This window comes from Ictalurus punctatus, chromosome 14 (assembly GCF_001660625.3).
Source record: "Ictalurus punctatus breed USDA103 chromosome 14, Coco_2.0, whole genome shotgun sequence".
NCBI classification, from domain to species: Eukaryota; Metazoa; Chordata; class Actinopteri; order Siluriformes; family Ictaluridae; genus Ictalurus; species Ictalurus punctatus.
The window spans coordinates 28,160,086-28,184,813 of NC_030429.2; the positions used below are offsets into that span (position 1 = coordinate 28,160,086).

At 43.9% G+C, this 24,728-nt stretch overlaps 2 protein-coding genes across 3 annotated transcripts in view; one reads left to right on the forward strand and one right to left on the reverse strand.

The window, feature by feature from the left end:
- The window catches only part of ehmt2 (euchromatic histone-lysine N-methyltransferase 2), a 29,406-nt gene extending 20,263 nt beyond the window's left edge, over positions 1 to 9,143 (reverse strand). The window contains exons 1-8 of one of the 2 annotated variants that reach the window (XM_053685616.1): positions 9,029 to 9,143; positions 8,769 to 8,842; positions 7,265 to 7,304; positions 7,061 to 7,129; positions 6,733 to 6,929; positions 2,485 to 2,554; positions 2,272 to 2,351; positions 1,809 to 1,976 (exon numbers count right to left, since the gene is read on the reverse strand). In XM_053685616.1, coding sequence (XP_053541591.1) covers positions 1,809 to 1,976; positions 2,272 to 2,351; positions 2,485 to 2,554; positions 6,733 to 6,929; positions 7,061 to 7,129; positions 7,265 to 7,304; positions 8,769 to 8,842; positions 9,029 to 9,128 — 798 coding nt within the window. In that variant the 5' untranslated portion in view covers positions 9,129 to 9,143. Of the gene's footprint in view, positions 1 to 1,808; positions 1,977 to 2,271; positions 2,352 to 2,484; positions 2,555 to 6,732; positions 6,930 to 7,060; positions 7,130 to 7,264; positions 7,305 to 8,768; positions 8,843 to 9,028 lie in introns of those variants that run through there. The other variant, XM_053685617.1, reaches the window with a different exon arrangement.
- Positions 9,144 to 9,508: 365 nt separating this feature from the next.
- Positions 9,509 to 20,392, forward strand: zdhhc3b (zinc finger DHHC-type palmitoyltransferase 3b). Its single transcript, XM_017485266.3, has 7 exons — positions 9,509 to 9,609; positions 10,120 to 10,612; positions 11,088 to 11,212; positions 14,700 to 14,796; positions 17,694 to 17,775; positions 19,087 to 19,217; positions 19,675 to 20,392. Exons 2-7 carry the CDS (start codon positions 10,298 to 10,300, stop codon positions 19,831 to 19,833), a joined length of 909 nt encoding a protein of 302 aa, XP_017340755.1. The 5' UTR covers positions 9,509 to 9,609; positions 10,120 to 10,297; the 3' UTR covers positions 19,834 to 20,392.
- Positions 20,393 to 24,728: the final 4,336 nt, after the last annotated feature.

Below are 24,728 nucleotides of genomic sequence, written 5' to 3' on the forward strand. Positions count from 1 at the left end.
CACACTACACACCCTAATCCACAGCACACACACACACACACACACACACTTACACACCCTAATCCACAGCACACACACCATACTATTCTTCTTGATAGATTAGAAAATGTTGTTGGTATTAAGGGAACAGTCCTCTCCTGGCTCAGGTCTTATTAAACTGATCGTTATCAGTTCGTAGATGTAAATGGTGAATTCTCCACGCATACTGAGGTTAAGTTTGGAGTTCCACAGGGTTCTGTTTTAGGCCCACTGCTCTTTACTTTATATACGCTACCTCTAGGTCAAATTATTCGTAAACATGGAATTATCTTCCACTGTTATGCTGATGATACACAGTTGTATGCTTCAGCGAAGCCAGAGGACAGACAGCAGCTCAGTAAAGTTGAGGATTGTGTAAAGGACATTAGACGTTGGATGATTAACTTCCTTCTACTTAATTCTGATAAAACAGAAGAACTTGTGTTAGGACCACGTGTAGCTAGAAATATTCTTTCTGATCTCACAGTTACTCTGGATGGATTTTCTGTTTCATCATGTGCAGCAGTAAAAGACCTTGGAGTGATTATTGACTCCAGTCTATCATCTGATGCTCATGTAGATAATATTACTAGGATAGTCTTCTTTCATCTCAGAAATATTTCTAAAATAAGAAACATATTGTCACTACATGATGCGGAAATATTAGTTCATGCATTCGTTACCTCTAGACTAGATTATTGTAATGCCTTACTGTCTGGATGTTCCAGTAGGAATATAAATAAGCTCCAGTTAGTCCAGAATGCAGCCGCTAGAGTCCTAACTAGAACCAGAAGATACGACCACATCACCCCGATCTTATCCACACTGCATTGGCTCCCAGTAAAATCTCACATTAACTATAAAATACTTTTATTAACCTATAAAGCACTAAACGGTCTCGCGCCACAATATCTAAGCGACCTTTTGGTTTTATATGATCCGCCACGCCTACTTAGATCAAAAGATGCAGGCTATCTGACGGTACCTGGAATAGTGAAGGCTACAGCAGGGGGAAGAGCTTTCTCTTATAGAGCCCCACAGTTATGGAACAGTCTTCCTATTAGTGTTCGGGACTCAGACACAGTCTCAGTGTTTAAGTCTAGGATTAAAACGTATTTGTTTACTCAAGCCTACCCTGACTAGATTCTGTTCTACTACTTCGCAGTCATAATGATCTTTTTTCTGCCTCTCTCCTTTCGCCGAGCCCCACACGAATTTATGGAGATACTAGAGATCCAGATCCTTTCTGCCTCTGGATGGAGCTCAAATCTTCTCTAATTCCAGACTGCTGGGACTATGGCTGCTCCTAACGCCATACAGACTTCATATAAATCCATAATGAACTTTTTCACACTATCTGTTGTTACCCAGATGAGGACGGGTTCCTTCTGAGTCGGGTTCCTCTCAAGGTTTCTTCCTCTTAACATCTTAGGGAGTTTTTCCTCTCCACCGTCGCCACTCAGTGTCTTGCTCAGTTGGGATAAATTCACTCCTTTAATATCTGTACACCGTGTTGATATTTCTGTAAAGCTGCTTTGAGACAATGTCTATTGTAAAAAGCGCTATACAAATACAATTGAATTGAATTGTGTGAGTCAGTGTGTGTGTGTGTGTGTGAGAGTGAGAGCGAATGAGTATGTGTGAGTGTGAGAAAGTGTGTGAGTGTGTGTGTGTACGTGAGTGAGTGTGTGTGTGTGTGTGTGTGTGTGAGAGAGTGAGAGCGAATGAGTATGTGTGAGTGTGAGAAAGTGTGTGAGTGTGTGTGTGTGTGTGTGTGTTTGTATCAGCACCTTGCTGTCAGAGAAGATGACGTCGTCTCCTGCGTAACTGTTGTACAGCAGGTGAAAATCTTCTTCGTCCGCATCATCATCCAGATCCTCCAGCCAACCACAGCTCAGGTCTTTGGTCTCCGGGGCAACAGGCTCCGCCTTCTCCGCCACAGGTAAAGGAGGTACGGTCTAAACAGAAAGCACACAAGTTATACAGGATAAACATTTATAGACCGAGGGGGCGGGGCTTCCACCGGGTCAGTTAATATCAAAGAGTTCAAACAGACACAAATGTCAATCATTCCAGAGTCACATGCTGATTGGGTCATCTATAATAATAAGGAAATGTGCTGTCATTAGAGTGAATTCGCTGCTATGGCTAGCCTGAAAGGTCACACATCCTCATCCTGAATGTATTTGGGGAAAACATTGAGTTTTCTTTAAGATATTTATTCAAATTAGCTGTGGCTTGTTTCGTTCTCACCTCCGTCTGCTCTGAGGATTTGTCTGACTTTTCTGCGGGGGGCGCTGTGGAGTCGGTGTCCAACTTCTGCTTCTTTACCACTTAATAAAGAGAGGGAAAACAGCACAAAAAATGAGTCTACATGTTCACATGAACACTTTTAAGAATCTATTTTAATTTACATAATAATAAAAGAGAGAGAGAGAGAGAAAGGGAGAGAAAGAGGAGTGAAACCTGTATCAGTGTCTGAAGTGCTACTTGTTTTTGGTCTGTCTGGAGTTACAGCGGTCTGGACAGTGCGCACCTGAAACACACACACACACACACACACACACACACACACACACACACACACACACACAGATTAAGCCAAGTCCAACACTGCACCCGTTTCACTAAATAGTGCTGTCATTGATAGGTTCTGGAAAAGGTTAGATGAGTAGAAAAGTTGGACATCAGTTCTCCCCATTTTTAAGAAATGGTTTTGTCCAGTTTGACATTTTAGGTTCTCTTTTACGTTCTGTAGGAACAACCCATTCCTGAAAAGAGGGGATGTGATACACCATTAATATCAAACTGGAACAGCCATTTCCTAAACAGAGGGGGATCTGATACACCATGTGGCAGCGGGGGCGTGGTCAAGCATTAGCTGTGGATGGAGAGGAGGCAGGTCAAACCAGCAGGTAACATGTGATGATTCTCACCTGTGCATTATTAGCCTGAATTTACTAACGTGTGTCTGTGCTGGGGGGGAGGAAGAAAGAGAAAGAAAGAAAGAAAGAAAGAGAGAGAGAGAGAGAGCTGAGCCGAGCCATGCAGAGCTGTGAGTGTGAGAATGTGAGCGTATGTCTGGGAGGGAGGGAGTGTGTGTCTGACAGAGTGTGAGAGACAGCTAGAGAGAGAGTGTCAGAGAGTGTGTGAGTGAGAGAGAGAGAGAGTGTCTGAGAGAGTGTGTGAGAGAGAGAGAGAGAGTGTCTGAGAGAGTGTCTGAGAGAGAGAGAGTGTGTCAGAGAGTGTGAGAGAGAGAGAGTCTGAGTGTGAGAGAGAGAGAGAGAGAGTCTCAGAAAGTGTGTGAGAGAGAGAGAGTGTGTCTGAGAGAGTGTGTGTGAGAGAGAGAGAGTGTGTGAGAGTGAGAGAGAGAGTGTCAGAGAGTGTGTGAGAGAGAGAGAGTGTCAGTGTGTGTTAGAGAGAGAGAGTGTCAGAGTGTGTGTGAGAGAGAGAGAGAGTGTGTCTGAGAGAGTGTGTGTGAGAGAGAGAGAGAGAGAGAGAGAGTGTGTCTGAGAGAGTGTGTGAGTGAGAGAGAGAGAGAGTGTCTGAGAGAGTGTGTGAGAGAGAGAGAGAGAGTGTCTGAGAGAGTGTCTGAGAGAGAGAGAGTGTGTCAGAGAGTGTGAGAGAGAGAGAGTCTGAGTGTGAGAGAGAGAGAGAGAGAGTCTCAGAAAGTGTGTGAGAGAGAGAGAGTGTGTCTGAGAGAGTGTGTGTGAGAGAGAGAGAGTGTGTGAGAGTGAGAGAGAGAGTGTCAGAGAGTGTGTGAGAGAGAGAGAGTGTCAGTGTGTGTTAGAGAGAGAGAGTGTCAGAGTGTGTGTGAGAGAGAGAGAGAGTGTGTCTGAGAGAGTGTGTGTGAGAGAGAGAGAGAGTGTGTGAGAGAGAGAGAGTGTCTGAGAGTGTGTGTGAGAGAGAGTGTGTCAGAGAGAGTGTGAGAGAGAGTGTGTCAGAGAGTGTGAGAGAGAGAGTGAGAGAGAGAGAGTGTGTCTGAGAGAGTGTGTATGAGAGAGTGTGAGAGAGAGAGAGAGAGAGAGCGTCAGAGTGTGTGAGAGAGAGTGTGTCAGAGAGAGTGTCTGAGAGAGTGTGAGAGAGAGTGTGTCTGAGAGAGTGTGTGAGAGAGAGAGTGTCTGAGAGAGTGTGTGAGAGAGAGAGTGTGAGAGCGTCAGAGTGTGTGAGAGAGAGAGTGTCTGAGAGAGTGTGTGAGAGAGAGAGTGTCTGAGAGAGTGTGAGAGAGAGAGAGTGTCTGAGAGAGTGTGAGAGAGAGAGTGTGTCTGAGAGAGTGTGTGAGAGAGAGAGTGTGAGAGAGAGAGTGTGTCTGAGAGAGTGTGAGAGAGAGAGTGTGTGAGAGAGAGAGTGTCTGAGAGAGTGTGAGAGAGAGAGTGTGTCTGAGAGAGTGTGTGAGAGAGAGAGTGTCTGAGAGAGTGTGTGAGAGAGAGTGTGTCTGAGAGAGTGTGAGAGAGAGAGTGTGTCTGAGAGAGTGTGAGAGAGAGAGTGTCTGAGAGAGTGTGAGAGAGAGAGTGTGTCTGAGAGAGTGTGAGAGAGAGAGTGTGTCTGAGAGAGTGTGAGAGAGAGAGTGAGTGTCAGAGAGTGTGTGAGAGAGAGTGTCAGAGTGTGTGTGAGAGAGAGAGTGTCTGAGAGAGTGTGTGAGAGAGAGTGTGTCTGAGAGAGTGTGTCTGAGATAGTGTGTGAGAGAGAGTGTGTGAGAGAGAGTGTGTCTGAGAGAGTGTGTGAGAGAGAGTGTGTCTGAGAGAGTGTGAGAGAGAGAGAGAGAGTCTGAGAGAGTGTGTGAGAGAGAGTGTGTCTGAGAGAGTGTGTGAGAGAGAGAGTGTGTCTGAGAGAGAGAGTCTGAGAGAGAGTGTGTCTGAGAGAGTGTGAGAGAGAGAGAGAGAGTCTGAGAGAGTGTGTGAGAGAGAGTGTGTCTGAGAGAGTGTGTGTGAGAGAGAGTGTGTCTGAGAGAGTGTGAGAGAGAGAGAGAGAGTCTGAGAGAGTGTGTGAGAGAGAGTGTGTCTGAGAGAGTGTGAGAGAGAGAGAGAGAGAGTCTGAGAGAGTGTGTGAGAGAGAGTGTGTCTGAGAGAGTGTGTGTGAGAGAGAGTGTGTCTGAGAGAGTGTGTGAGAGAGAGAGTGTCTGAGAGAGTGTGTGAGAGAGAGTGTGTGAGAGAGTGTGTGAGAGAGTGTGTCTGAGAGAGTGTGTGAGAGAGAGTGTGTCTGAGAGAGTGTGTGAGAGAGAGTGTGTCTGAGAGAGTGTGAGAGAGAGAGTGTGTCTGAGAGAGTGTGAGAGAGAGAGTGTGTCTGAGAGAGTGTGAGAGAGAGAGAGAGAGTCTGAGAGAGTGTGTGAGAGAGAGTGTGTCTGAGAGAGTGTGTCTGAGAGAGTGTGTGAGAGAGAGAGTGTGTCTGAGAGAGTGTGTGAGAGAGAGAGTGTCTGAGAGAGTGTGTGAGAGAGAGAGTGTCTGAGAGAGTGTGTGAGAGAGAGAGAGTGTGTCTGAGAGAGTGTGAGAGAGAGAGAGAGAGTCTGAGAGAGTGTGTGAGAGAGAGTGTGTCTGAGAGAGTGTGTGAGAGAGAGAGTGTGTCTGAGAGAGTGTGTGAGAGAGAGTGTCTGAGAGAGTGTGTGAGAGAGAGAGAGTGTGTCTGAGAGAGTGTGAGAGAGAGAGTGAGTGTATGTGTAAAGAATCGAAAGCTCTGAAAAGTGAATGTAACAGTTACAAAAATAGAGACTTTTGACTTATTCCACGCCTGCCACCCGTATCCTCCCTCCAGACCTAGCCCAGGGGAAGTGTCACACTGGTGCCAAAACCTGGGACGGAGGAGGATCACCGCCCTGGAGATAATGTTAATTCCATGTTAATTCCCTTGCCGGCCTCCACGCTCCTGAAGCTCTTCGAGGGTGCTGCGGACGCGGGGGCTGGCCAGTGTCAAAGTGGGCGGTCCTCCTGCTGCCACTATTGTCGGGGGAAGCCCAGCTCGCAACCCAACAGCTTCCGGTTGTGAACCTGCTGCAGTACCTGGACTTAAAGTGGGCCATTTTGCAACAGGTTGGCCACACCCCGAACAACACAATCAGCACTTCTGCTCGCTGACGTTCCGTGAGCTCGGCGCCTGTTCACATTTACCCAACGGCTCTGAGACACCTGTAGTGGACCTCATGGTGCTGGAGTGGTTCGTTGCCCGACTACTGCTAGGTATGGCGGAGTGGGTCCAGTGCACCATCTGGCGTCGCTAGATGAGGCAATCCAGCTGGTGGAGGACCATTTGGTGGTGTTTCCAGGGGTAGGTCAGCCCCCCCCCTCTCCCTCCCTCTTTCTCTCTCATTCTCCCCCATTTTCTCCCTGCCCTTTCGTTTCCCTGCTCTACAGAAACAGGGAACAATTCCCCCGAAACCAGCTCCCCATCCCAGGGTTCCACTACCCCTACCTCCTCTCCTCTCCTTCACCTCTGATGTCTCCCCTAACTCCCTCTCTCTCTACACAGGTAGTACATTCCACAACTACCAGGCCGGAGGCAAAAGCTGGGCATTTTCGGGATCAAGATCTCCCTTCGGGATCCAGATCCCTGATGCGCTGCAGGCCTCCCCGATCAAGCAGGTACATACAGCATGTCAATGAGTATACAAGGGAGTACATATCAGCCACAGGGACAGCCCATTTCCTAAACAGAGGGGGATCTGATACACCATTAATCTCATACTGGAACAAACCATTCCTGAATATCTGGGGAATCTCTTACCTGTGAGAGAGGGGGTCTGTTCATGGTCTTGCGAGCTCGGTGAACTTTGGGCGGAGGACTGGACGTGGACGGGGGAGAGGACATTACGGAGGATGATGGAGAGATGGGTGTCTTACTGCCCGGCCCACACACAGTCATTTTGGCACGCCCGAAAACGGAGGAGGGTGACGACGGAGGGAGCGATTTTGCTGCGTGACCTAGCAAAGAAACAGAGAATTAGCCTAAGAATTAGCGCTACACTGCTATATATCAGCTAGCTAAAATTCAAACCAAATTAACTCTGAAACACGAACTGGACACAAGCTTTGGTGTTCGAGCCGTGGTTTACCTGGGAGGGTTTTACCGTATGTTGCCGCTTTCTCAACACTCTGTTTGTCTTTCGGCGACACGCTTGGCTCTGTTAGCGTATTAGTTCATAAAGATGAGTTAGCAGCCATTTTGAGAAAAAAGAAACTTATGTATTTTCACAAATAAAATGATTCTATACATTTTCATAAGTAATTTTATTGTGAATGTAACAGAATGTGCCTACCTACGGGTTCGCAGTGCGCTGGACTACGAACGGACGGATCCTGAAGAAAACAGAAAAGCATGATTAGATTAGCTAGCTAATGCTAGGTTAAATGACATTTTTACAGTGTTCATGAGAAGATTCCACATGAACAGCTCACGCGTTGAAAATTTCCATCACGTGTCTCAATACATCGGAGCACGTGTTAACGGCTGATACGTTAACTGCAGAAATCTTTTGTAAAAAAAAAAAAAAAGTGCCTCATTAGTAATTTAACACACCTGAGGTAAAGGTTGATGTATTTCCACTGTCACACACTGTGTGTGTGTGTGTGTCTGTGTGAGAATACAGCTACATACTAGCTACATGAATCATTACGCTAAATCATTAGCTAGCTTATGCTCAGTGTACATTTTTTTCCCCAGTTGCCTAGCAACTGGAAACTATCCTCAATACAGTCCTATTTAAACATACCGTATTATGTGCATCTATTATTAGGTAAACAATATTATCACAACTTTAAAAACACAACTTATCGTGAACATTTCAAACCATCATCACGCAGCAAAGAAATAAAAACAACTCAGCAAAATGTGTAGAAAAAACTAAGACGTGCAATCTGCTGTTTTATTATTATTATTTCCAATACCAGAGTTTCATTTATATTCTCTCTTCCTCTCTGACGGTCTCTCTCTTCCAGTGTCTGTCTCTCTCTCTCAGACTGTCTCGCTCTTCCGGTCTCTCTCGGACTGTCTCTCTCTTCCAGTGTCTGTCTCTCTCTCTCAGACTGTCTCTCTCTTCCGGCTCTCTCGGACTGTCTCGCTCTTCCGGCTCTCTCGGACTGTCTCTCTCTTCCGGTCTATCTCTCGGACTGTCTCTCTCGCTCTCTCGGACTGTCTCTCTCGCTCTCTCGGACTGTCTCTCTCGCTCTCTCGGACTGTCTCTCTCTCTTCCGGTCTCTCTCTCTCTCTGACTGTCTCTCTCTTTTCCGGTCTCTCTCTTCCTATCACTCCTCCAGTCTTTCTCGAACTGTCTCTCAATCTGTTTGTCCCTCTCTTCCTACCTCTCCCGTTGTCTCTCTCGTCTTGTCTCTCCCTTTTGTCTGTCTTTCTCGACTTGTCTCCCTCCCTCTCTGTCTCTCGATTTCTGTGGTCTCTCCCTCTATCCCTTTCTCATCACCTGTGTCTCTCTATCTACTTCTCTACTCAGTCACACAATTGCAATAACACCTTCTCCCCCTGTTTACGTATTTATTTCTGTCTGTCTGTCTTTCAGCGTAATAAATGTATTTATCTCTCTCTACAATAGTGCATTTATCTGTCTGTGTTGTATAAAGGAAAAAAAAAGAGTCCGGCTGCTCTTTACCGCTCGCGCATCTCTCTCTCGCGCATCTCTCTCTCTCTCTCCCGCTCTCTCGCTCTCTCTCTCTCTCACACACACACACCTGTATAAATGCACATGCGTATTTACTGTAACTTTAATAACAAACCAGTATGCCACGGTGCCTATAAGTTTGTGCACCCACCTGTTCCATCCTTCTTGCCTCCGCCGATATGTTACAACCGAAAAGAAACAAAACGCAGTGTGAACTCCGACACACTGCCGAAACAAACACAAGATGGCCGCCGCGCTTGACTATATTTCAAAATAAAAGCTTCTACAGGTCAATGAATAGGAAAAAATACTGTTATTATTATTATATCTCACTGCCAAAATGTTTGTTTATTTTGGTTTGCAAGACTGAAAAACATATTTTATTTCGAAAAAAATACACTTTTAACCTACCTTTGAACATATAATCACTAAATTTGATCAGTGAGACTTTAAGATTGTTTAACATTCCTCTATGAACAGTAGGAGGCTTCACTTGGACGAGTGGCGTCATCGCGCGCCAGGATTGGCTAACGTTCACCAATCGTTATCAGGCTTAGTTGCTATGGAGACGCAAGGACTCTAAACCTAATAAGCCTGACTTTTAGTTAGGAATGGCTTTCCACCTGAGGAAAATAAAATGTTTACATTTTAAATCAATCCACTTATTTAGAAAATTTGTATTTTCTTTTGTATAAGTTTAGCTAGTAAACCTTTTTAACCTTTCAAATAGTTTTTGAGTATTTCTACTTCATTCGATATTTATTTATTGTTTGCTTTCTCATTTCATTTAGAGTGTCTTTTTGAATTAAACATTAAAACCCGCCGATTTGCTCGTGAGAGTAAATTATTATCCAATCACAGCGTAGGAAACATCCCCCTTAACCAATCATAGTGCAGGAGGCGGGACATCGAAGAGCCAATCACAGCACAGTTTGTTGTCTCTCTTTAGCTCGCTACAGCCCTCAGGTGGAACAGCTCATTACAGGGAAGCAGTAAGTTAAAAATAAATATATTCATATTCCTATCATTTATTAGTTTTAAATATTAGTGATATGAAACGAAATTAATGTTGTTGTTATATGAATTCAATTTTAAACAAAAACACACTGACCGCTAATTAGCTAGCAAGCACTAAATCGAGGGACGTCAGGTTGTGTCCTAAATCACGGGGACACTCCCTAGGAAGGTGCACTATATAGGGCGCTATAACAGAATGTAGCGGCTTATACAGGAAGTAGGTTAGTGCACTTTGTGTGTTGTTTTGGATACAGCCCCAGGTTTGCTAACTGTCTAATGTGTCTGATTTGTGTATTCAGATTAGTTTAAGTCTGTTAGCTACATGTGACGGCTAATTTATGCTAATGTAGGCTAATTAAACTAGCCTTTGGTCGATTAGCAGATTAGCTAGCTAATTATGTGTAAGTAAAACTGTGTAGTAAATATTATTAAATATTCAGGCTGGTTTTGTTATATAAGTCTGTGATATGTCTGTCTCTCTGCAGGATGATGTGTGTATGAGTGAGTGTGTATATGGGTGTGTGTGTGTGTGTGTGTGTGTGTGTGTGTGTGTGTGTGTGTGTATGTATGTATGTATGAATGAGTGAGTGAGTGAGTGTGTATATGGGTGTGTGTGTATGAGTGTGCGTGCGTGAGTGAGTGAGTGTGAGAGTGTGCAGCAGGATGTTGGGCGAGGTGGTATCCCCACGCTGCAGGGACATTGAGAGGAAGGCAGGGTACATGCGGCCGGAGGAGTGTGCCTTTCCCCCGTCGGTCCCATCGGCGCTCCCCTCGGGCCGGTGGTGTATACGGGATGTGTGTGGTGTGGTTTGTGCGGTTCTCACCTGGTTCCTGGTTCTGTACGCTGACTTTGTGGTGATGTTCGTCGTGCTGCTGCCTGTGAGGAACGCTGTGTACAGCGTGCTCAACGCCACCCTGTTCAACACCCTCGCTGTGCTGGCGCTCACTTCACACAGCCGTGCCATGTGCACCGACCCCGTAAGTGTCTCCGACCCATGTGACTGCGCGTCCAAACTTGTGTACAGAGCTATGGTTCGAACCACAATACGTTTCGGAATTAAAGCTTAAAGTGTGTGATCAGCACACAAACTCTAAAATACTACAGAAGGTGTGTACAGCCAGAGCACCGTAATCGGGCTCTGGTGCAGGACAACAGAAATAACAATAAGGAAAAAAGAAAAGTGATGTCCACACAATGAATTTACAGCTCTAAACAACTTTTTACTGAAAGCGCAATGTTCCAACCGTCAGGGCTTCGTCAGGCACAATTATAACTTCAGTGTGTGGACATCACGCTTCTTTTTTCCCACCTGACTTTGTTGTCCTGTGTGTTTGTCCTGGGTGTGAAATTCTGGCTCCTGGTTTAACAGTGGTGTCCTCCTCACAGTTGTGTGTCCTCTCCTGTTGGTGTACAATATGTAATGAATAGTGAGGTGCTGTTGTGTCACTGCAGGGGGCCGTGCCGAAGGGAAATGCCACTAAAGAGTACATAGAGAGTCTGCGCCTGAAACCAGGACAGGTCGTCTACAAGTGTCCTAAATGCTGCAGTATCAAACCTGACCGAGCTCACCACTGCAGGTAACGCACACAAACACACACAGACACCCCATACTATAATCACCCCTCACCCCATACTATAATCACCCCTCACCCCATACTATAATCACCCCTCACCCCATACTATAATCACCCCCTCACCCCATACTATAATCACCCCCTCACCCCATACTATAATCACCCCTCACCCCATACTATAATCACCCCTCACCCCATACTATAATCACCCCCTCACCCCATACTATAATCACCCCCTCACCCCATACTATAATCACCCCCTCACCCGATACTATAATCACCCCTCACCCCATACTATAATCACCCCTCACCCCATACTATAATCACCCCTCACCCCATACTATAATCACCCCTCACTCGATACTATAATCACCCCTCACCCCATACTATAATCACCCCTCACCCCATACTATAATCACCCCTCACCCCATACTATAATCACCCCTCACCCCATACTATAATCACCCCTCACCCCATACTATAATCACCCCCTCACCCCATACTATAATCACCCCCTCACCCCATACTATAATCACCCCCTCAGCCCATACTATAATCACCCCTCACTCGATACTATAATCACCCCCTCAGCCGATACTATAATCACCCCCTCACCCCATACTATAATCACCCCCTCACCCCATACTATAATCACCCCATACTATAATCACCCCTCACCCCATACTATAATCACCCCATACTATAATCACCCCCTCACCCCATACTATAATCACCCCATACTATAATCACCCCCTCACCCCATACTATAATCACCCCTCACCCCATACTATAATCACCCCCTCAGCCCATACTATAATCACCCCCTCAGCCCATACTATAATCACCCCCTCAGCCCATACTATAATCACCCCCTCAGCCCATACTATAATCACCCCCTCAGCCCATACTATAATCACCCCCTCACCCCATACTATAATCACCCCCTCACCCCATACTATAATCACCCCTCACCCCATACTATAATCACCCCCCTCACTCGATACTATAATCACCCCCTCACCCCATACTATAATCACCCCTCACTCGATACTATAATCACCCCCTCACCCCATACTATAATCAGCCCTCACCCCATACTATAATCACCCCCTCACCCCATACTATAATCACCCCTCACCCCATACTATAATCACCCCCCCACCCCATACTATAATCACCCCCTCACCCCATACTATAATCACCCCCTCACCCCATACTATAATCACCCCCTCACCCCATACTATAATCACCCCTCACCCCATACTATAATCACCCCCTCACCCCATACTATAATCACCCCCTCACCCCATACTATAATCATCCCCTCACCCCATACTATAATCACCCCCCTCACTCGATACTATAATCATCCCCTCACCCCATACTATAATCATCCCCTCACCCCATACTATAATCACCCCCCTCACTCGATACTATAATCACCCCCTCACCCCATACTATAATCACCCCTCACTCGATACTATAATCACCCCCTCACCCCATACTATAATCACCCCCTCACCCCATACTATAATCACCCCTCACCCCATACTATAATCACCCCTCACCCCATACTATAATCACCCCTCCAGCCCATACTATAATCACCCCCTCAGCCCATACTATAATCACCCCCTCACTCGATACTATAATCACCCCCTCACCCCATACTATAATCACCCCTCACTCGATACTATAATCACCCCCTCACCCCATACTATAATCACCCCCTCACCCCATACTATAATCACCCCTCACCCCATACTATAATCACCCCTCACCCCATACTATAATCACCCCTCCAGCCCATACTATAATCACCCCCTCAGCCCATACTATAATCACCCCCTCACTCGATACTATAATCACCCCCTCAGCCCATACTATAATCAACCCCTCAGCCCATACTATAATCACCCCCTCACCCCATACTGTAATCACCCCCTCAGCCGATACTATAATCACCCCCTCACCCCATACTATAATCACCCCCTCACCCCATACTATAATCACCCCCTCACCCCATACTATAATCACCCCCTCACCCCATACTATAATCACCCCATACTATAATCACCCCTCACTCGATACTATAATCACCCCCTCACCCCATACTATAATCACCCCTCACCCCATACTATAATCACCCCTCACTCGATACTATAATCACCCCCTCACCCCATACTATAATCACCCCATACTATAATCACCCCCTCACCCCATACTATAATCACCCCCTCACCCCATACTATAATCACCCCCTCACCCCATACTATAATCACCCCCTCAGCCCATACTATAATCACCTCTCACGCGATACTATAATCACCCCCTCACCCCATACTATAATCACCCCCTCACCCCATACTATAATCACCCCCTCACCCGATACTATAATCACCCCTCACCCCATACTATAATCACCCCCTCACCCCATACTATAATCACCCCTCACCCCATACTATAATCACCCCTCACCCCATACTATAATCACCCCTCACCCCATACTATAATCACCCCTCACCCCATACTATAATCACCCCTCACCCCATACTATAATCACCCCTCACCCCATACTATAATCACCCCTCAGCCCATACTATAATCACCCCCTCAGCCCATACTATAATCACCCCCTCAGCCCATACTATAATCACCCCCTCACCCCATACTATAATCACCCCCTCACCCCATACTATAATCACCCCTCACCCCATACTATAATCACCCCTCACCCCATACTATAATCACCCCTCACCCCATACTATAATCACCCCCTCACCCCATACTATAATCACCCCCTCACCCCATACTATAATCACCCCCTCAGCCCATACTATAATCACCCCCTCACCCCATACTATAATCACCCCCTCACCCCATACTATAATCACCCCCTCACCCCATACTATAATCACCCCCTCACCCCATACTATAATCACCCCTCACCCCATACTATAATCACCCCCTCACCCGATACTCTAATCACCCCTCACCCCATACTATAATCACCCCTCACTCGATACTATAATCACCCCCTCACCCGATACTCTAATCACCCCTCACCCCATACTATAATCACCCCTCACTCGATACTATAATCACCCTCTCAGCCGATACTATAATCACCCCCTCACCCCATACTATAATCACCCCCTCACCCCATACTATAATCACCCTCTCAGCCGATACTATAATCACCCCTCACTCGATACTATAATCACCCTCTCAGCCGATACTATAATCACCCCTCACTCGATACTATAATCACCCTCTCAGCCGATACTATAATCACCCTCTCTCTGTCATGTACAAACCCACTTGGATTACCACGTAGTAAAAAGCTTTAGGTGTTAAGGAGTTGATTGTGATTTGAGACGCAGCCTGAGGCTCTGGGAGAGACTGTGAGATGCACCATGTACTACTTTCACAGAGAAACTCACTCTGAGTGTGTGTGTGTGTGTGTGTGTGTTTGTTTCCTCCCTGACAGTGTGTGTAAGCGCTGTATCAGGAAGATGGACCACCACTGTCCTTGGGTGAACAACTGTGTGGGTGAAAACAACCAGAAATACTTTGTGCTTTTTACGGTGAGAGCAGTGTGCTGAGATCATCATACACACACCTCAAACCACTACCTGCATCTCAGTACCTGTGTGGTTTTTAACTCTGTTCCATTCAAACGGGGATGAAAGGAAATAACGCGGGCAGCAGTCTAGATTTCTTATCACTTAACACAGTTACCTTGCATGTCAAGTGTGTGGTGTGACCTAAATTCTTCAGGGCTCTAAATTTACACTCATCGCTCAACCACATATCATACGTCATATTACAGCTCTAGAGAACGCTAGGTACTAGTGCACAGCCGTCTATACACTTACTGTAAACATTTTCCCCAACAATGCAGATAGAACCAAATACAAATAGGTAGAAGCAGGTCTTTGTTGTGCCAAGAAGTAATACTCAAGTCTTTGACACTTTAGTCCCCCAATAAAAACAGTCCAGTTCAAAGACAGACAAGTTCTCTGCCAAGACAGATGAGTCCCACATGAAGGTACAAGTAAGGGCAGTTTAGTCCCAGGTGAATATGAGCAAGTCCTGAATTAAGATCCAAGTGAATACAGTCAGTTCCCACATGTCAGATGAAGTCCCAAGCAAAGCTCCTCAATTCCCAAGTTCCAGATGAAGTTCCAAGTAAAGACAGTCAAGTCATGATTCCCAGATAAAGTAAAGATAATCAGATCCCAAGTCAGGTTACAAGTCAAACCCAAAGTCCCGAGTCAAGTTTCAGGTAACGACAGTCGAGTACAAAGTCCCAATTCAGGCCTAAAGTCCAGAGTCAAGTTCGAAATAAAGACAATCAAGTCCAGAGTCAAGATCCCAGTCAAGCCCCAAGACACAAGTAAAGATTGTTGAGCCCCAAATCTTGAGTCAAGTTCCAAGTAAAGAGAGTCAAGCCCCAAGTCCTGGGTCAAGTCCAAAGTAAAGACAGTCAAGTCCCGAGTCAAGATCAAAGTCAAGCCCCAAGTACCAAGTCAAGCCCCAAGTAAAGATATGTTGATATCAACCCCATTCCTGGTCTCAAACATGCCCCAAGTACTTGTCTATGAACACCCAAAATATGAGGAAGTTATCTCTAACCACTAAAATTGTGTGTAAGGTTATCCAAACACGGGTAAAAACCTCTCCAAAATGGCACGAAACCTCTCTAAATGACATGAAACCTCTAAATGGCACAAAGCCTTTAAATATTGCAGACTTCTAGAAATAGCAAACATTTTTTTTAAAGGCACAAAATAACCTCTCCAAATGGCACAAAATGAGAACAAATGGCAGTAGCATGAACTGTTACACAATGTGTAATTTCACACACACAAAAAGGTCTGAAACATACTTATAAAATAATGTTTATTAAAAATAGTGCCAGAGCCCCAGGTGAAGGAGCACTTGCTCTCCGAATGGCTCAAATGATAGACACACGAGTGACCCCTCTCCTCTGACTTCTTGGGGGGTAGATAGAGCCCCTCAACTCAATGCACATAGTCTTCCTAAAAAAAAAAAAAAAAAAAAGCCGCTCGGAAATAACTGCTCCAGAAGCTGTGACGCATTCAGGCTTTTTCGGGAGCACGCCGCCGCTATAAGACGCCGATAAATCGCATGCTGAGCGAACACCAGTAGAAAACTAGCAATCAGAAAAAACTGCCAAGCATGCAAAAACCTGCTGTATAAAGTTTTGCAGGAACACCGCTAGAGCGGAGCGGCCATTTCCCTGTAGCGCTGTGCTGATTGGCCTGTACCGCTGACACACAACTCAAGACGCACGCGTTAAAGGTTTGGTTGTGCTGATTACGCGTTGGTCAATCATGTCGAGTTTGGGCTTGTTTGAAAGCTAGAAGTATCTACAGTTGGTCCAAGTAGGTGTCAGTCATGTTAGACTGCCCGATTATAATTTAGGAGGCGGGTTGTTCAGCCAGCCAAAGCAGATTATTTTTTTTTAGAATGCGTTTCAGTTCCGTTTATGGCTAATTACTAAACTCCAGAGGGGTGGGATACCAAAACACTTAATGCATTTTGAAGAGGACATGTGTGACTAAATATTGCATTTGTTTTCTTCAATAAAGCTGATGGACTTTATACCGATGGAAATGTGCATGATTTATAAAACCATGAGTGAATGTAGGTAATGTAAGGTAGTAAACGTTTATAAGACCGATCTTTGGTTTAAATGTTATAATTTTATTGTGGCAGTTGTATACGGTGTTTTACTATCAAAAAAGCTTTACTCCTGCTCTCCGATTTATCTCTGTCTCAATGTTTTCATGGAGAGGTGTGAATTGCTTGCCCAGCAGGGAGCTCAAACTCCGCCCCTTTCCCATCCCATTAAGCACACAGACATAAAACTGCACACACAGAAAGCCACCAATGTCCTGACTAATGTTGTACCAGAACTGCGGCGATACAATTTCAATTCGTATAAAGAAATGAATGAATGTCTGATAAGTCATTTTCCATTCCGCCAGCAGAATGAACGCTAGTGTCGGGGCGAAAGGGGTTAAAAACGAATCAAATTAAGTATGTTAAACCAATAATGGTGAAAAGAATTAAAATATCATCAGTTAGAATTTCTTTTTCTGAGTGTGATAAATATTATCTAATAACTTGAATGTCCACTGCTTGCCTTCTATAACTGACTCTCTTTCACATCCCCTGAACAGCTTTTGGATCCTCGAAGTTCTATTGTTCTCACAAAAATGAGCTGATCACTCACAATCCTATTCACTGCTTTTAAAGTGTACAATCACGTCTGCTCTTGTTCTAGAATTTTCCCTGGTCAGCTGATGCAGATCAAACACACACAGTTATATATGTCCTTTATGGTTTAGGTCTCTTTATTTAACTAGATTAACATGATCACTCATACCTTTTACGGATCATAAAGCTTTTGTTTAGAAGTAGCATCCCGGTTATAATTCTGTGTGTTTTGTAGATGTACATTGCTCTGATATCGCTCCACGCTCTCATCATGGTGGGGTTCCACTTCATCTTCTGCTTTGAGCAGGACTGGGCAAGTAAGAACAAAATGATACCTCATATAGACACTCTGATTATAGTACCTAAACATGCTAAACTCGTCGTCCTGAACCCTTCTTCTTTATCCATGTCTTCCTATAGCTGTGAAAATTGTCATTAAATGTTTACTAGCGCCACCTGCAGCACTGGAGCACTTGTACGGCGCACCCCGGCCAGTACGAACCCATGGAGAGTACATGAGCTTGTAAGGTCGAGAAGATGGAGTTGTCACTTCTGCGTCACTTCTGCGTAACATATGCTGACGCCTTAATGTTAAAAGGAGCTTGATGTTTTATTCAGCACATCCTGGCAGGCACTTTATTGTCGTTATTCTTAGGCAGGTTTTATGCGAACAACTGTTGTACCTCAGTGACTCGCACAGTTAGCAGTGTGCTAGGATCTCGGCTAAACCTATTCAATAGAAGAGCTCTGGTTTTCGGCCAGTGCTGATTTATCCCTTGACCACTTCTCACTACCCTGATGTTCCTTCACGAGGAGGCCGTCTGTGTAGGTCGTGTTTTTGGATAGCACATGGTTAAACTCAACAGAATAGCATTAGCTCACTCTGGTTAATTAGTTTAGTTGTGTTTGAAGCTAACTATAACCCACTCCACTGCCCCAATCTGAGGCCGACATGCCTTCGATCTTCCCTTCCTCCATTCTTGCACCACTGATTTGTGCCTCCATCTTACCATCCCTGTATTCCTTCTTTGCTACATCCATCTATCTGTCTATTCCTCATCCCTTAATCATTCAATTCCTCCATACTCCTGGTTCCTGCCATTGCGCCGTCCATCACTTAATTTCTCATCCCTTGATTCTTTCATCATTCCATCCCTCCATTGCTCCATCCCTCCTTGCATTTCTTGTTCCATTCTTCCTACACTTTCACTCCATCCTTGCATCTTTCCACCGCTTTGTTCCTGCAACCCTTCCTTCCACAACTCAATCGCTCAACTCATCTCCCTCCATCGTTGCATCTCTGTCACTTCCCATATCCCATTGCTCCATCCCTAAATCGCTCTGATCACTCCGTCTTTGTACCCGTCCCTACATCCTGCAATCCTTCAAACTCCCTATCCCTGTATCCCTCCATCTTTTGATCGCTCCAACCTTGCACCCCGGTCTCCCTCCATTTGTACATCCCTGTATCTGTCCCGCTATCTGATTACTCAAACTTTGCATCCTTTATTCTTCCATCCCTGTGCCCTCCCTCCATCCTTCCATTATCCTTTGCCTAACACTTCTATTATTACACCACCCCCACCCCCCCACATTCCTCTCTGCTTTCCCTCCCTTTTTTTTTCCAGAGTGCAGCAGTTTTTCCCCCCCAACCACGGTGATCCTTTTGATCCTGCTGTGTTTCGAGGGACTCCTCTTCTTCATCTTCACCGCCGTCATGTTCGGTACCCAGGTTCACTCGATCTGCACCGATGAGACTGTGAGTTGCACCCTAATTGCCCTATCTGCTGTTGATATCCTCTTCATGTTTGATGTTACATCCTGTCATGCCCATTTTTTTGTTTCATTTTGTGGCTTGTGCACTGCAGAGCGATAGCGCGAGACGCCGTGCTTTATTCAAGCATTTGGATATAAACCGGTTTGGTCTTAGTTTAACAGTCTTTTAAACAGTCTTATTCTGAATAAGAATAAGTTCTTATTCAGACGATCGTTCAGTGTGAGGATTTGTTTTCCACAGAGCACACGAAACACGCAGCTTAGATGGCCGTTTAAGGCCGTGGTCTTGTTCATAACTCAGCTTGAGGCCAGCGTGTCCTTTACTGAGAAGATGAGATCATCAAAGTTTGACAGACATAATAATAGCACAAAATGTGTCATTTTTAAATATAATACTGTTACTCCTGGTACACGGCTCCTGTTTTGTTACTGTGTTGTAGGGTATAGAGCAGCTGAAGAAAGAAGAGCGACGATGGGCCAAGAAGTCCAAGTGGATGAGCCTGAAGGTGGTCTTTGGACACCCGTTCTCCATAGCATGGTTTAATCCACTCGCCATGCCCGAACACGGCAAAGCAGACCCGTTCCAATACATCGTCTGAGCGGACCTGTCTCAATCAAGATGGCCTTATTTTTTTTTATTAGATGGCCTTTTTTTTTTTTTCCCAGGGTGTGATTCAGGGCATGTCCTAATCTTATACAAGAAGTGCATTTTTCTGTTTAGATTTTTTTTCTCTTTGGGTTATATTTTCACACTGTAGTGTGTGTGTGATGAGATATACACACCTGCATTGTTTTTTGCGATAGTGGAAATGTTCACCAGTGTTTTATTCTCACACATTCGTACATGCCTCAGGGGGTGAGCCTGCAGGAAATGTGATCATTTTTTAATTTTAGTCTCGAGATAATACCTAAAACGAGGTCAAGTGGGTGAGGAAAAGCTTCACATTTCTCCATACTGGAAACATTGCCTTAAAAATATATATTTTTTCTTTTAAAAACTGTTATCAAATACTGCCTTTTTAAATGGGATGTACCATCTCCCTGGAATAGGGGTGATGATAGTTATACACTGAGATACACTTCTCTTTTTTTTTTCTTTTTCCTTTTCTTTTAATGACTATCTTTAAATAATGCTATATATATATATATATATATATATATATATATATATATATATATATATATATATATATATATATATATATATATATATATATATATATATATATATATATATATATATAAAATAAGGGTTGATTAGCTTTTACCAAACACTGATATGGACCTTTCACAGTGTTCTGAAATGTTTATTTCCTCCAGTGAAGGTTTAGATGAGAGGTTTATACCACATTCCAGATGTCTGTGGAAGAGTCTCATCATTTTCTCCTAAAATCAGGATCCAGTACAGTTCATGGTACATAATGGACATTTTTCTTTTTACATCTTATCCTCTACCCAGGCAGAAGCGGAAGCTAATCCTGTTGATAGAGCTCGGTCTGGTCCAGTATACTGAACATGAGCTGGAGATGAACATTAGTATCTGAACTATTTCACACTCTTGACCTACAGGAACACGTACGTGCCGGTGTGTGTGTGTGTGTGTGTGTGCGCGTTATGGCATCAAAATCAAAAGACTTATTTAATTGGGCTTCTGGAGTAATTCCACAGTGTCAAACCATTTCATGTCACTAGCCAGATAGTAAATAAACAATGCCCCAGTCTCCTCCATCATGGCCACTGTACCACTGTGAAATAACTCTGCCAGAACATACCCATGAGCCATGATAAAGACCAAGATGTCGACAAACCGACAGTCTATCCATGGTTTTAATCTACAGCCGAACCTCATTTTCTCGTCTTTGATAGTTTGCCAATTCTCAGAGCTCTCCTCTGCCACACAACAGCCACCACCCAGGGTGGGTGAAAACTAGCAGGTGCTAGCTCAGTCTCAAACCTCAGAGCAAAATGCTAACTTTTCCCTCTTTCACATCTATAAACTCCCAGACACACATGATTGGCTAGCCTCGACAGGATAGAAAGAATGCCCCACCTGTCACAGCGAGTTTATCCCTGATCAGTCAATCCCAATGATATTCAGCACTTTTCTGTACATAACCCGAATATATTTGTCCTAGATGTATCTGCTATTTGTTAATAATTGTTAAAGTAGTAACATGCTTGAGAGATTCACCAGATTCATTCCCTGGCCTTTATACTGAAAGAGTGCTAAACCATGGGCTGGAGATCTGCAACTCTATATGTGCGTATTCTGCTGGAGGATGAACGACATCATTAATGGTTGCTCTCTTTCTGAACTGGCCACTCTGTTTGATTGACTACACTCAGTGTATGCACCTGCTGATGTAGGACCAGAAGAATGTGAAGAAACTGCAGCAGTTTTCATTTCCGCAGAGTGCAAATGTTGATCTCTGTTCAGTCCAGGGGGTGGAGCTGGACCTTATCCAATCATAACTCTAGCACTGAACAATATGAAACAGTGCACTTAAGACTCTTATCCAGCCTGAAACACACCGAGATGTTTCTACCCACTGAACCTCTGATTCAATGCTCTCCAGGAGGAGATCCATCAGGTCTGACTCCACCCCTTTCTCAGACTTTCTGTACTTGTGGTTCAGTCTGTGCCTTTGGGTCTCGTGAGAACAGAAATGGTGTCTTTGTAATCAGTACCTTTCTTTTCAGGATCACCTTTTTTGTCTCATGGGTTTTGTTTCAGCTGCTTTCACTCCAGTGTTTTACAGTCAATGCAATAAATTTTATCTTTATATTTAAATATCACACTCACTTAGGGTTTCATTCTTCACGGCAGATTTGTAGTAATATTATTGATTAACGGTTTACACCACAGCGCTGTTGAATTCCAGATTCTGATTTTTCCGAGGGTGTTGATGAATTTTCTAATACAGCAGGTCTGACAGCAGCGGCGACTCGTCAGCAGGGTTCATTCGAATACGTTAGCGTTTCTATAGTAACAGCCCACTCACGGGGACTTGTACGGTGGACGTCACACGTAAACGGATTTAAACGTACGTAGTAATTGATGATATGAGGTTTATTGTAGGAGTCTCCAGTATGTAACATTTATTGAAGGAGTCTCCAGTGTCAGCACTTTGTAACAGTCGAAATTAAAGCTTTACATTTTCCGACATCTTCAGGACAGAGGAGTTTTACACTTCGCGGTTTCTCTGGAACACGAAAAGCTGCAATTTTTGTTTTATCTTAACCACTTCAAGAGAATAAAGAGAAGCTGGTGAGGGAACGACTGTTTATAGCTGCTATAACGTAAGTGAGAACAGGAACTGACTTGTTTTTAAGAGGCTCCACAATAGTAAATATAACTATAAAGAGATGTTCTTTAATAAATATAAAATTATAATTGCTGATAAACTGCTGTGGTATAAGAGGAATAAAACACTTCAAATGTGCAGTTCACCTTTGTGGTGGTAACAGTTCATTACACCGTACCGTTACGCTATGCGCTATTTTACAAGTGATAGATTCTGTACAAAACATTCTCACACTCAGGGATGTTTGCCAGTACACTGTTTCTTTTTTATTTTTATATACATATATTCGGTATATTTAGAGAAGAAGGTTAGTTCATACAGCCAACATGTGGCAAATAGGCATGTCCTGATAATACATTTTCACACCCAATTAAAATAAACAACTCGGCTTTTTAAGTGGACTTTCCTCTTGTAGCAAAGAGTGAGGTAAATTACATAGCTAGCAAGCTAAAGCTACATGCAGTCTCCTCCAAACGTACCGGAACAGCAAGGCTCTTTTGTTTTTGGTATACACTAAAGATATTTAGGTTTTTAGATTAAAAGATGAATACGAGATGACGAGTCAGAATTTCGGCTTTCATTTACATCTAGATTTGTTAAACAACTCAGAACATGGCACGATTTGTCTGAACCCACCCATTTTTAAGTGATCAAAAATATTGGAACACACGACTGATGGTATTGTTACTCGGATGTGCTCCGTTGAGGAGTGACTCGTCAAGCAATTTACAGAGAAATGCATCATGCAGCAAAACAACGATCCAAAACACACTTCAACACAGGACTTCATCAGGGGGAAAGTGGAAGGGTTTAGACTGGACAAGTCCATCACCAGACCTTCACCCAACTGATCATCTCACCTCCTGAAGAGGAGACTGAAGGGAGAAACCCCCCGAAACACACAACTACTGAAAGAAGCTGCAGGAGAAGCTTCACAGAAGAAGAAGCCAGCAGTGTGGTGTCAGTGAGTTGCAGAATTGATGCAAATATTAAGTGGTGTTTACTTAAAGAATGTTCCAATACATTTGATCACTTGAAAATTGGGTGGCCTGCCACCCGTGGTGCCATATTCTAAGTACAATTATAGCAGATGCCCTTTTCCAAAGCGACTTACATTTATCTTGTTTATACAACTGAGAAGTTGAGGGTTAAGGGCCTTGCTCAAAGGCCCAGCTGTGGAAGCTTGGGGTGCTGGAATGTGACCTCATGACCCTCCAATCAGTAGTCCAACATTTGATCAATCATCATGTAATATCTAGAGTTAACACATCTAGACATAAATATCAGGAAATGAAAGCTTAAATTTTGATGCATCATCTCATATTCATCTTCTGATCGCAAACGTCTTCTATATAAACAAAAGAATGGGCCGAGCCGTTCCAATATTTTAGAGAAGGCTGTATATGCTGCATGTCAGGTCTTTACATTAGCCACCTAGCTTAGCCTCCTTTCAAATGGAATCTAACAGCATTTTCACCAATGTCCAATAAAACTACTCTAATATATTGAAAATTGTAATATATTGTATAACCAGCACATGCCTAATTTAAATTTAATACATGACACTCAGCTAAACATCAGTATAAAAAACAGACACATTAATCTGTGTCAAGTGACTGCATAAATATGAAGAAAGCTCATGCTAAATTCTAATTTCTTATTAGGATTCTTAGCTATTCTACTCATATCTTAGCACATACCTATAGCATTAACATGATTTGACAATAAATCTTTGTGTTATATCTTTATATTATCTGGCTCTACTGATGTTTAACGTCTGTAATTTTAGCTCGAGACTGTGAAAAACAACAGAAATAACAAGCATCAGCATCTCAGATTGAAGTAATATTCATATAAATAACTCACATTGCCAGGGACTTGCATGGAAAATTATAAACATACACACAACTTTGGTGATTAAAAAAAAAAAGAAAAGAAAAGAAAGAAAGAAAAGGCATCCAGCATGGATTTCCCAGTCAGTCTGTTTCGGTCCTTTATTCTCCTTTGAGAATTCCAGTAAACTGGATGTAGGAAGCACTGGAGATTCACAGTAAATGTAAATGCAGGCGTCATTGTGTTCGAGTTTTGCTACATGGATAATAAAAGTTGTAGAGAAGAAAGTAAACCATGAAATAACCAACTAACAAACTTACACGCTAATCTATCAGTCAGCATAGTCTTGCTTTATA